Source organism: Thalassophryne amazonica, chromosome 2, assembly GCF_902500255.1.
Source record: "Thalassophryne amazonica chromosome 2, fThaAma1.1, whole genome shotgun sequence".
Lineage (NCBI taxonomy): Eukaryota > Metazoa > Chordata > Actinopteri > Batrachoidiformes > Batrachoididae > Thalassophryne > Thalassophryne amazonica.
The window spans coordinates 51073897-51086255 of record NC_047104.1 but is presented as its reverse complement, the minus strand read 5'-3'; the positions used below and the strand labels follow the sequence as shown (position 1 = coordinate 51086255).

At 41.3% G+C, this 12359-nt stretch overlaps 1 protein-coding gene across 1 annotated transcript in view; it reads right to left on the bottom strand.

The window, feature by feature from the left end:
- nkd1 (NKD inhibitor of WNT signaling pathway 1) overlaps positions 1-5506 on the bottom strand; it is a 173472-nt gene extending 167966 nt beyond the window's left edge. The window contains exons 1-3 of the mRNA XM_034186085.1: positions 5343-5506; positions 5222-5254; positions 4886-5025 (exon numbers count right to left, since the gene is read on the bottom strand). Of these exons, the coding sequence (XP_034041976.1) occupies positions 4886-5025; positions 5222-5254; positions 5343-5367 (198 nt within the window). The 5' untranslated portion in view covers positions 5368-5506. The remainder of the gene's footprint in view (positions 1-4885; positions 5026-5221; positions 5255-5342) is intronic.
- Positions 5507-12359: the final 6853 nt, after the last annotated feature.

Here is a 12359-nt window from a genome sequence, read left to right as displayed (position 1 = left end):
GATAGATAATAACAAATAAAACTGGTTTTTGAGACTTCCAATTTGGATGGACAAGACTAAGAGACAAGCTTTCAAATGAATTAAAGCTCTGTCTGGGTTTTTGATTAATTAATAAGCTGGAATGGAAGATTGCTGCTAATCCTCCGCCCCGGCCCGTGCTACGAGCATTCTGACAGTTAGTGTGACTCGGGGGTGTTGACTCATTTAAACTAACATATTCATCCTGCTGTAACCAGGTTTGTTAGGCAGAATAAATCAATACATTGATCAATTATTATATCATTTACCAACAGGGACTTAGAAGAGAGAGACCTAATGTTTAATAGACCACATTTAACTGTTTTAGTCTGTGGTGCAATTGAAGGTGCTATATTATTTTTTCTTTTTGAATTTTTATGCTTAAATAGATTTTTGCTGATTATTGGTGGCCTGGGAGCAGGCACCGTCTCCACGGGGACGGGGCAACGAGGGGACGGCAGGGGGAGAGAAGCTGCAGAGAGGTGTATAAGACCACAGCTCTGCCTCCTGGTCCCAACGCTGGACAGTCACAGTTTGGAGGATCCAAGAAAATTGGCCAGATTTCTAGAAATGAGAGCTGCTCCATCCAAAGTGGGATGGATGCCGTCTCTCCTAACAAGACCAGGTTTTCCCCAGAAGCTTTGCCAATTATCAATGAAGCCCACCTCATTTTTTGGACACCACTCAGACGGACAGCAATTCAAGGAGAACATGCGGCTAAACATGTCACCCCCGGTCTGATTGGGGAGGGGCCCAGAGAAAACAACAGAGTCCGACATTGTTTTTGCAAAGTTACACACCGATTTAATGTTAATTTTAGTGACCTCCGATTGGCGTAACCGAGTGTCATTACTGCCGACGTGAATTACAATCTTACCAAATTTACGCTTAGCCTTAGCCAGCAATTTCAAATGTCCTTCGATGTCGCCTGCTCTGGCCCCCGGAAGACAATTGACAATGGTTGCTGGTGTCGCTAACTTCACATTTCTCAAAACAGAGTCGCCAATAACCAGAGTTTGATCCTCGGCGAGTGTATCGTCGAGTGGGGAAAAACGGTTAGAGATGTGAACGGGTTGACGGTGTACACGGGGCTTCTGTTTAGGGCTACGCTTCCTCCTCACAGTCACCCAGTCAGCCTGCTTTCCCGACTGCCCGGGATCTGCCAGGGGGGAACTAACGGCGGCTAAGCTACCTTGGTCCGCACCGACTACAGGGGCCTGGCTAGCTGTAGAATTTTTCACGGTGCGGAGCCGAGTCTCCAATTCGCCCAGCCTGGCCTCCAAAGCTACGAATAAGCTGCACTTATTACAAGTACCGTTACTGCTAAAGGAGGCCGAGGAATAACTAAACATTTCACACCCAGAGCAGAAAAGTACGGGAGAGACAGGAGAAGCCGCCATGCTAAATCGGCTAAGAGCTAGTAGCTACGCAACCTAGCGGATTCCTAAAAACACACAAAGTGAATAATGTGTAAATAATTTAGAGGTGATTCAGCAGAAGGAGTGCCTTAATTAAGGCACCAAACAGGCCATGAAGCAGCACAGGTAACGCACAACAACAGCGAACGCACGACAACGGTGCTAAAATAAAATAAAAATCGACTAAACATGCTGTGGAGCAGCACAGGTAACGCACGACAACAGTGCTAAAAAAAATAAAAAATAAAAAAAATAAAGCGTTAGCAAGCTAGTTAGCTTGCCAACGCTGATGAAAGTTAGCTGATAAAAGTGCTCCGTCGCGATGTTTCGACCGTTAGAGGTCTTCCTTAGGCGTTGGAGCACAGTAAAAAAGTAAAAAAAGTAAAAAGGTAAAAAAGTAAAAAAGTCTTGAAAAAGACTATTAGTTCAAAGTCCAAAGCAGCAGGTAGCAGTCTCTGTGTAAACAGTCCCAACAGAGAGCCAAAATTCTGATGCAATCTCACTCCGAAGACAGGAAGTACCTCCAGCTAACAAAGCAAGTGATGTCATCTGATGCGCCCTCTTAGGGTGAACTAATCGATCCTCTATCCCACTTGTCTGTATACTGCTGGTTTAATCACTCCAAAACAGCTAATATGTTGTATATAACCTGTTTAAAAGCACTTTCAAAACAATCAAATGATGGTTATCCCTGTTATAGAACAGCGTAAAATGAATTATGTCCAGATTGTTTAATGTAGCAAAATTAAACCCTGTTTATGCCATTCTGTCATCCTTGAAGTTGAATTGTTTTATGTGGCTCTAACTTGCCAATACTCATCCTGGATAAATCTATTTACTATCGGGTTTAAACAGTCCAAACCAGCTCACATCTGGTGTAAAATCTATTTAAATGTCTTTTCAAAACAAATTAAAGACATTCATCACTCTTACAGAACAATTTAAAAAATAGACTGCATTTAGTAAGCCCCTTCAGCTGCTTCCTTGTTTTCACTCAGGTCACCACATCTTATTTGGCACAAGCGTTACACCAGGCGCCATTCCTGACGCAACTCCACATTACATGGACAGATGTGGCAGGAGGTATGGTTACCTTCGCACTGAACTCAAGCGCACTAACCATTTGGCCACCACCCCTGCTAAAAAAACATTGAGTTTAACATAGCGAAATTACAAATACGAGGTCTGTCCATAAAGTATAGGTCCTTTTTATTTTTTTCAAAAACTATATGGATTTCATTCATATGTTTTTACGTCAGACATGCTTGAACCCTCATGCGCATGCGTGAGTTTTTCCACGCCTGTCGGTGACGTCATTCGCCTGTGAGCACTCCTTGTGGGAGGAGTCGTCCAGCCCCTCGTCGGAATTCCTTTGTCTGAGAAGTTGCTGAGAGACTGGCGCTTTGCTTGATCAAAATTTTTTCTAAACCTGAGAGACACATCGAAGTGGACACGGTTCGAAAAATTAAGCTGGTTTTCAGTGAAAATTTTAACGGCTGATGAGAGATTTTGAGGTGATACTGTCGCTTTAAGGACTTCCCACGGTGCGAGACGTCGCACAGCGCTCTCAAGCGCCGTCGTCAGCCTGTTTCAAGCTGAAAACCTCCACATTTCAGGCTCTATTGATCCAGGACGTCGTGAGAGAACACAGAAGTTTCAGAAGAAGTCGGTTTCAGCATTTTATCCAGATATTCCACTGTTAAAGGAGATTTTTTTAATGAAAGACGTGCGGACGGGTCGCAGCCGCCGCGACGCTCCGCCACAGGAAAAACACCTCTGTTGGAAGCCTTAAGGACAGGTTGGAACATGTCCAGCTGTTAAACAATTTCTCATATACTCACTCCACTGAAAGCCATCAAAAGCCGCCTGCATTTTACAAATGGTTATCAACACGGAGGTGTTTTTCCTGTGCCGCCGCACCGCGCCGGCTGCGTCCCGACGCGCGGACCCGTCCGCACGTCTTTCATTAAAAAAATCTCCTTTAACAGTGGAATATCCGGATAAAATGCTGAAACCGACTTCTTCTGAAACTTCTCTGTTCTCTCACGACGTCCTGGATCAACAGAGCCTGAAATGTGGAGGTTTTAAGCTTGAAATAGGCTGATGACGCCGCCTGAGAGCGCTGCGCGACGTCTCGCACCGTGAAAAGTCCTTAAAGCGACAGAATCACCTCAAAATCTCTCATCAGCTGTTAAAATTTTCACTGAAGACCAGCTTAATTTTTCGAACCATGTCCACTTCGATGTGTCTCACAGGTTTAGAAAAAATTTTGATCAAACAAAGCGCCAGTCTCTCAGCAACTTCTCAGACAAAGGAATTCCGACGAGGGGCTGGACGACTCCTCCCACAAGGAGTGCTCACAGGCGAATGACGTCACCGACAGGCGTGGAAAAACTCATGCATGCGCACGAGGGTTCATGCATGTCTGACGTAAAAACATATGAATGAAATCCATATAGTTTTTGAAAAAAATAAAAAGGACCTATACTTTATGGACAGCCCTCGTAGTTCAAGGCACTGTAATATCAATATGTCTCTTAACCCATTTTAAAACATTTAAAGCTAATGGTGTTTTGTACGGTGACTGGGAAATGCAAATCAAAATAACAAAATGCTAAGCACTTTTACAAATGGCAGAACACTTTTACAAGTCCAGAAGCACTTTTACAAACAGCAGAACACTTTTACAAGTCCTGAAACAAATTTACAAATGAGATTCCAGAGGTGGGATGAAGTCACTGTCAAGTCATTCTCAAGTCACCAATGTGCAAGTCCCAAGTCGCATCTCAAGTTTAGCTTGCAAACAGTTGGTGGTCATTATGCCTTGAGACTTGACTTGGGACTTGCTGATTCATGACTTGAGGTGACTTGATGGTGACTTTGTCCAACCTCTGACAGATTCTGACGGAAGGGGAATGCACCAAATGCCGAACATGAGGGAAGGGGAATGTACTAATGTAGCCTATTTTCCGTCAGAATCTGTCATCTGGTACATGCCCCTTCCGTCAATTTCGGCAGTTGGTGCATTCCCCTTCTGTCAGAATCTCTCACTTGTAAATTTCATTCGGGACTTCTTGCAAAAGTGTTCTGCCATTTGCAAAAGTGTTTTTGCACTTCCTAGCCATCTTAGTTTTGTTTGTATTGTTTGTTGTAAACTGTTACATGCTGCATTCTTGGTTAGGTCTCTCGTAAATAAGATTTTAATCTCACTGAGACTTTATCTGGTTAAAGTATTGATATATATATATATATATATATATATATATATATATATATATATATATATATATATATATATATATATATATTTCAAATGACTTACACTGACGAATCTGTAACAATTCGAAATATTGAAATTGCTTTTTCCTCGATGAATAACTTAATGAACTTTTTTTTTCTTTTTTTTTCGTCGATTGACTGGGCTCGCGTGCGCACCGTGTCGTACTTACCCGCGCGGTCAAAGCGCAGTTGTTCTCGCGCTGACAATCCGGTGGCGCGAGGCGAGCGCTCGTGCAGTAGTACTTCTGTTTGACCAGCCAGTCGTCAAGCCCCTTTTTGACCAAACAGGCATTGACTACAAAACTGTCACCTGTAACAAAACAGGAACGTTTTGGATTTAATTACATGCTCAAATTACACATCTCCAAACTCAGGTGCGCCCATAAAGCAGCTCAAAGAGCTGATTCTTAGAACACGTCCACAAACTGCACAGAAAGGATCAGAAAATAAACTGCATGTGATGTTCTGGTGGAGTGGGGAAAAAGCTTTTTTTTTTTTTTTTTTACCTTCTGGGCTCTCCCTCGGTTTACAAATCGCAGCTTTGGAGAAAGAAGACAACGAATAATGTTACGAGGAAGTAATGCAGCAACTGTAATAAATGTTTTAAAGAAAAGGGACAAAGCTCACCATGTTTGGAGTGCAGTTTACCCATTTCTAAACATCGAACTGGAATAGAAAAGCATCAGATGAATATAATCCCAAAACGAACAAAAAATAAAAGAACAGGCAGTGACATCCAGACAGAGACTTTGTCCAGAACAGACTGAGAAGCACACAGACGACCGTCGGCAGGAGAATTTTTGATCCAAAGCGCCGACAAGTCGCCCACCGGATGCTAAACAACATCCGTTTAGGACTTTCAAAGTATAACCTGTAATTTACAAATACGTTGCTGAGTTGTTGTTGTTTTGTTTCTTGTTTGTTTCTTTCTCCCTTACTTTACTTTTTAGTTTTTAGTTTGGTGGCCTTTATGTTTTAATATGAAAATAAAATTTAGGTGACTTGATTAACCTGATGCACCTGGCCAGGTTAGGAATTTCAACTATTACTAGCACGGTGTCTGTGAGGATCCACAAGCTCGAGATTGATCCAAAATATATAGAGGGTTTTCAATCACGTGACCGATTTGCTGCAGGATAGGTGCCGTCTCCATTCTGGATTACAAGGAGGCTGACATAGAAAAATGAAGAGAATGTACGGTTATTACGAGGCTTTAAATCCTCGAGATAAAGCTTTTTATCGTGATAGATGTGTAGCAGTTGGTTCAGTGGATCCGTATCTTATACCAGATAGTGAGTTTAGTGTTAATTTAACGAACTGGCCGACCGTGTCACACTGCGATATTGTGAACCAGGAAGCTGCCGACCAGGTCAGCCTCGCCGGCCTCCTGCAGAGCATCACAGCTGAGCTCTGAAAGCGGAGGTCAGTCTTGAAGTCCTGAGCGATTTCTCTCACCAGGCGCTGGAAGGGCAGCTTGTGGATCAGCAGCTCGGTGCTCGAGGACCACAATGCAAATAAGCCTCCGTATTGGAAGCGTTCTTGTTTTATCCTCTGCAGTATTTTTATGTATTGTTATATAATTTTATTGCCGAATAAAATAAAATAAAATTCTGGGAGCAGTGGATTTCTGTTAGCGGCGGATCTCTCACAGCGCCACGGTGCCGTGAGGCTTCTTCACATCGACGTTGAAACTTGTCCAATTGTTCGCCAAATGCACGAAGTGTAATCACAGCGGCCACCGCGTTGTAATCCAGAATGGCCACGGGACACAAAATGACGTGATGTCGTGATGTGACGTTTAATCTGCGTGGAATTTAATAAACGGAAACCAAATTTCAGACATATTATATATATTAGTTTGGAACAAAGAGGACAAACTGTGTTGTAAAGAACAATAATCAGGACATTAAAGAGCAAACTTCATTTTCCCCCAGAACGACATGATCAGGAAGCGAGCGTAGCTCACAGCAGCTCACAGCAGCTCCCATTGAAAATAACGGAGAGACAGCCTGTGATTCTCGCATGTTTACATAAAATAAACACAATAACAACGTCTATAAACCCAGAGAATATATTCACGAGAGTTTTAGGCACAATATAAAAATAGTTTTATGTTGTGATGTTAATGCTGTTGTCTGTGTGCATCGGTTAAAGTGAAGTCCGATCAGAGCGTCTCAATGCAGTTCTCAATGTTACTGAGATCTCGCAGCGCGGCGACCTCTTCGAAGTTTTGCGGGATTTGAAACGTCAATAGGGTGAATACCAAACGGCAAATGTCAGCTGTCCTCAGTTTCTCTGTGATCGAAGTTACACATGCACAGATGTACACAGACGCCACTTGGCTTTTAATATATAGATGATTTACTGCCCACTGCTAGAATTGCGTGTGGGTCCAGAATTTAATTATCAACGTCTGTTGTTCACTGTTGTTACCTAATATCCCTATTTTCTCCCAAAATATTAGTCCTATCAACTTTCTATTTTCTCAGCATTCATTCTTGACCCAAAATACATAAGCATACCAAGCAACAAACGCCAGCTCTCCCCGGTTTCTCCATGATCAAAGCCATACACACGTGAGAATGCACACACATACACAGAGGCCATTTTGCTTTTAATATATAGATTTTTGTATTTACATTTTGTTTATTTTCAATCTATGTACACCTGTATGTATGTGTATATGTCCCTAACCTGTCCAAACTGCACCTTGGATTTGAACCAAATGTGGCACACACATACTTTGACATACAGGGACTGACATAGGCTATTGAGCACTTTGGTAGTAATAGCAGCATTAGTAGGAGGAGGAGGAGGAGTAGTTTAGGGGAAAGACAATTTTGTGCTGAAGAACTGAGCCAAACTTGACACACATATACTTTGACATATGGGGAGTAGCATAGGCTAATATATCCTATATCCCAGTGTGCTTTTAATTTGCTGCACTTATTGGGTTGAAGGAGTGGCAATTTGAAGAAGGTGTGGTTGAAAAAGTGCCTGGAAACCACAGAAATTACCCTCAGGTCAAGTCTAGGGGCATGCACTGGTACTGTGTGTTGCTGCATCCAATAGGTTACAGAACTGCCTTGGATCCTGGATGGCTGCCACATCTCTGTCACTGTTCATTCTGATAATTGTTTCTTCTGTTTTATTTTATTTCATTGTATTGATTTTCTTAGTATGGCCACAGCAGATGGCCACCCCTTTGAGTCTGGTCTGCTTGAGGTTTCTTCCTATCATCAAAGAACACCTGAGGGAGGTTTTCCTTACCACAGTCATCATTGTGCTTGCTCAGGGGAACCGTGCTCATGTGTAGCATTTTGGGGTGACTTATGATGTGATTTAGTGTTGTATAAAAAAAGTCAGATTAAACTGATAATGGGTGTGGTTTGAAATGTTACAACTGAAATGTTTAAAATAATGTCAGTTCCTTTCCATAATTTGTCATCATAAAAAGTTTAAACATGTGTATATAAGACAACCCGAATTAAAGGAGAAATGCTGCTTTTAACAACCTCGCCCTCATTTCCGACATAAAATTCGGTCATTTACTCACCAATATACGTAAGTTTGGTGTGATTAGAAGTCCATAGTTCAAACGATGTGTTCAGTTCAAATCTGAAGCAAACATTTTTCTTCTTCTACTAAGGTGGATTAGAAGTTTTTGTGGTACACAGCACAAACTACTGGACAGGAGGAACCTAGCAGTCAATGTGACTCACTGATTTGAAAATGCAGCTCTTTCAACCAGACATGTGGTGCTGTGTCATGTCAATCATCTGTGTCCAATCAGATTTCAGAAGAGTCCAGTGAAACCCCGGTCTCCACTCTAGCTCCACCCATGCCAGGAAGTGTTTGCCATTCGAACATTTCCTGTTTAACTGTGACTGATAAATTTGCACTTCCTGTTTGAATGTGAGCTTGGCACTAAGTTCCCACGAGATTCCATGGGATCTCATCTGTCAATCAGGAAGTGTTTGAAATTTGAACATTTCCTGTTTTACTGTGGATTTGAAAATTGGCGCTTCCTGTTTAGGACGCCCTGTACCATGAGTGAGGTTCACACCACTGTGTGACACTTCGCTCATATAAAAATTTCTAAAATTATGCCCAATAAACTGACAGTAAAAACTAACCTCTACATCATAACTGAAATAAAAAAAAAAGCCAAATTGATGGTGTGCATAAGGAATTTCATGTTGGGAAGGTGTCGTGACACGGACCCACAACAGGGGGCGTTAATGAACGGACAATGGATAAGCCAAAAAGTAACAATTTAATGTTGTGAATCGCACAACGAAAGATAGACAATGACAGAGAATGTGGATCGTCAATCATACACAAGGTGACGTGTGGGCAGGCTCGAAGATAGAAGACATCTGGCAAGAGAAGAGCCGGATCCCACACAGTTTCCACCGCCAACGGATCTGAAGAACACCGGAGCCGCCAAGCCCTGCGCCCCAGGTGGCCACTGTCTTCAGCAGTCAGACCCGGTACTGCTGGCAGAAACAAAAACAGTTAATGGTGGGTGTGTGTATATACACCCAGCAATCTTACAGAGCTTAATTCCTCCAGGAGGGAAAACCTCCACCTCCAGACACAGAATCACCCATGCACCTCCTGTCAGTCACTTCCCTGAAAGGAGTGAGAGGCGAAGACGTCGCGCCAATCCAGCTTCAGACTGTCACCACAGGAAAACGGCTGCACACAGAACAATATTCAGTCTCAGAAAAATCACAGCAGAGAAGGTTACCTGAATGGTAGCTGATTTCTCGGCGGGGAGGTGGAGTTGCAGTCCGGCTTTTATGGAGGATGTGGTTGATGAGTGACAGCTGGTGTTGATGTCACTCCCAGTAGGTCCGACGCCCTCTCGTGCTTGGAGCCCGCACTCCAAGCAGGGTGCCATCTGGTGGTGGTGGGCCAGCAGTACCTCCTCTTCAGCGGCCCACACAACATTTCACCCTTTAGTGTAAGAGAAGTAAATAATCACAGGATGGTCACAGAAGTCACTGAATATGCTTTGGACTTTATTTTCATCAATTATTAAGAAATACAAACAATACGGTACACTATAGTAAATTTGTCTGGAGGAGGCAGTTCTCAAAAACTGAGCAATACGCAAATTACGGAAAACCATCAAGACACCCAGACAACCCTGAACAAGCTCTAGGCTTCTGTGGCTGCAACTGTAGAAATTGTGCATAGTGCAAGTTTCCATTTTGCATCACCAATATATAGCTTCATGATGAAGTGAGACAGAGGAGGATTTTCTTAAAAAGAAAACTTACAAATTCAGGTACAATTTGCAAGAAGAGACATGGGCGATGTAAGCCTGGATTTGATCTCTGTTCCATTTCATTATGAAGCTGTGAGTGGTAATGTGAAATGCACAATCAGTTAATGAATTGGTTTAATTAACCATTACCGTTATTTCAAATACACAGTAGATTGTGCTGAGTAAAAATACTCTAAGAGTATAATAAAAATAAGAGTTGAATTTACACTGTGATAGAGTTGATTTAGTACTGTGATAGAGTTTATTTAACTCTATTTGGACTGGGACCAAATGTTACCCCAGCAGAGTAATTTTTGCTCTGCAAAATTTCCTGTGTAAATAGTTCTGGTCCAGAACATAAAAAATATAACATTTCTGGTTTCATTTTTGTTCCAACTGTTATATGAATTGTTTCTGGTTTGTGTTTTCTTCCTTGAACTGATCCAATGACTTATTGCAAACTTGATAAAGTATGGTCAAGATTAATGAGTACAGGAAATTCAAATTTAAAATTTGTTGTCTGAATTTTTATATATTTATTTAGCTCAAATCAAAGGAACCTAAGTTTCTAGGAATCATATTGGCCTGTTGGAGATTCAGTTGTTGTGCCTGTTGTAAGTAACAATCCTGTATTAAGTAAGTTCCGCCAGCTTCTTCCTCTTATTCCCCCACTCAGGGTCACCACAGCAGATCCAAGATGGATGTGTTTGTTGATTTGGCACAAACACAACTCCACATTACATGGAGAATGAGCAGGGGTTGTCTTGAATCAGGAACCTGATGAAGTGCACTTACCACTTTACCACCATTAAAAATGTTAAATAAGACAAACTACAAAAGCAAATAGCATCAACATATACATAAAGTAAAAAAGTAAAAGTACTCATTATGCAGAGTGACCCATTTCATAAATATGAAAAATCCTCTGACACATGAGGTGAACTGACAATGGATGTGTGATATCATGCTCAACATGCCCAACATGTTAAATTTCCTTTCCATCACTCTCCTCGATGGAAAGAAAATTGAACATGAAATTATTTTGAATGCATTTGTCCACTGAGTTATTTATTATTAACATGTCAATAAGTATAAATAATAATATAAGTTGTATTCTTAGATCTATTTTTAAATTAGCATTAATTTATCAAGAATATCACTATGTACAGTATCACAATACAATCATATTGGGCCTCATGTATCAACGTTGCGCACTTCTGGTGTAAATTTACGGTGTAAATTTGAAGTACACCAAAGTTGCCGTGACATGTATCAAGCAGTGCGCACCTGCCCATTTCCGGCGTACACCTGACGTGACCTTGATAAATGCGGCGGGTGAAAACAATCGTAATTATAATAAACACGCCCATAAATATTCAGACTCCGCTTCAGACACACCCTCATTTTACGACATGGAAGCCAGGTAGATGGCAAAGAAAAAGAACTCCACCAATCACGACGCGTGCCAATAGAGTGTCAAAAGCGGGCGTCGTATCAATTGTTTTGTAGTATAATCAAAAAAGTGTTACAGTGGTCCCTCGTTTATCGTGGGAGTTACATTCTAAAAATAGCCCGTAATACGCAAAACCGCGACGTAGTCAGCGTTATTTTTTACAATTATTATAGATGTTTTAAAGCTGTAAAACCACTTTATACACTTTCTCAATCAGGCATGAACATTTTCTCACTTTTCTCTCGTGTGTAAACACTCTCAAAGTTCAAACCTTAGTAGAAAAATAAGACCAAACTGTTTTCAGGCCCAAACATTTGTTTGAGAAATAAAAATAAAACGTTTTCCTATAAATAATTATGATGGCTTTTAGAACTAACAAATTTAATTTTAACGATCAACGTACGAGGTTGGACACATAAGAAATTATTAATAGTGACTGACCAGTATTTCATAGTTCCACTGTTGCGCCTTTTCCCACTCACACCTCGCTGCAGGTGTCTGTTTTCGAGTGACAAACACAGTTATGAGTAGTTGTTGGCGCTCTTTTTTCTTCTGGGCAAGAAGATTCTTATAAACAGACATGCAGAACACAGAACACTGTTAAAAAAAAAAAGCATGCAAAATTGGACTAAAACTCCGCGAAACGGCGAGGCCATGAAAGGTGAACCTTGTTATTGCGAGGGACCACTGTATTCTCTTTTCACATGTCAGTAATTCTTGACGTGGATATTTGCTCGCTCAATTAATAAGACACGCCTAATTTTTCAGATTTCTTTATTTTTAAAATGTATTTCTTTATTTATTTTATTGTAACAAACGAATGGAGAAAACAAAACCTGATTGCAGCACGGGCGAAGGGAATGACAACACTACAGTTGTAATTATCAATTTCATTGTCTAAAACGATCACACCACA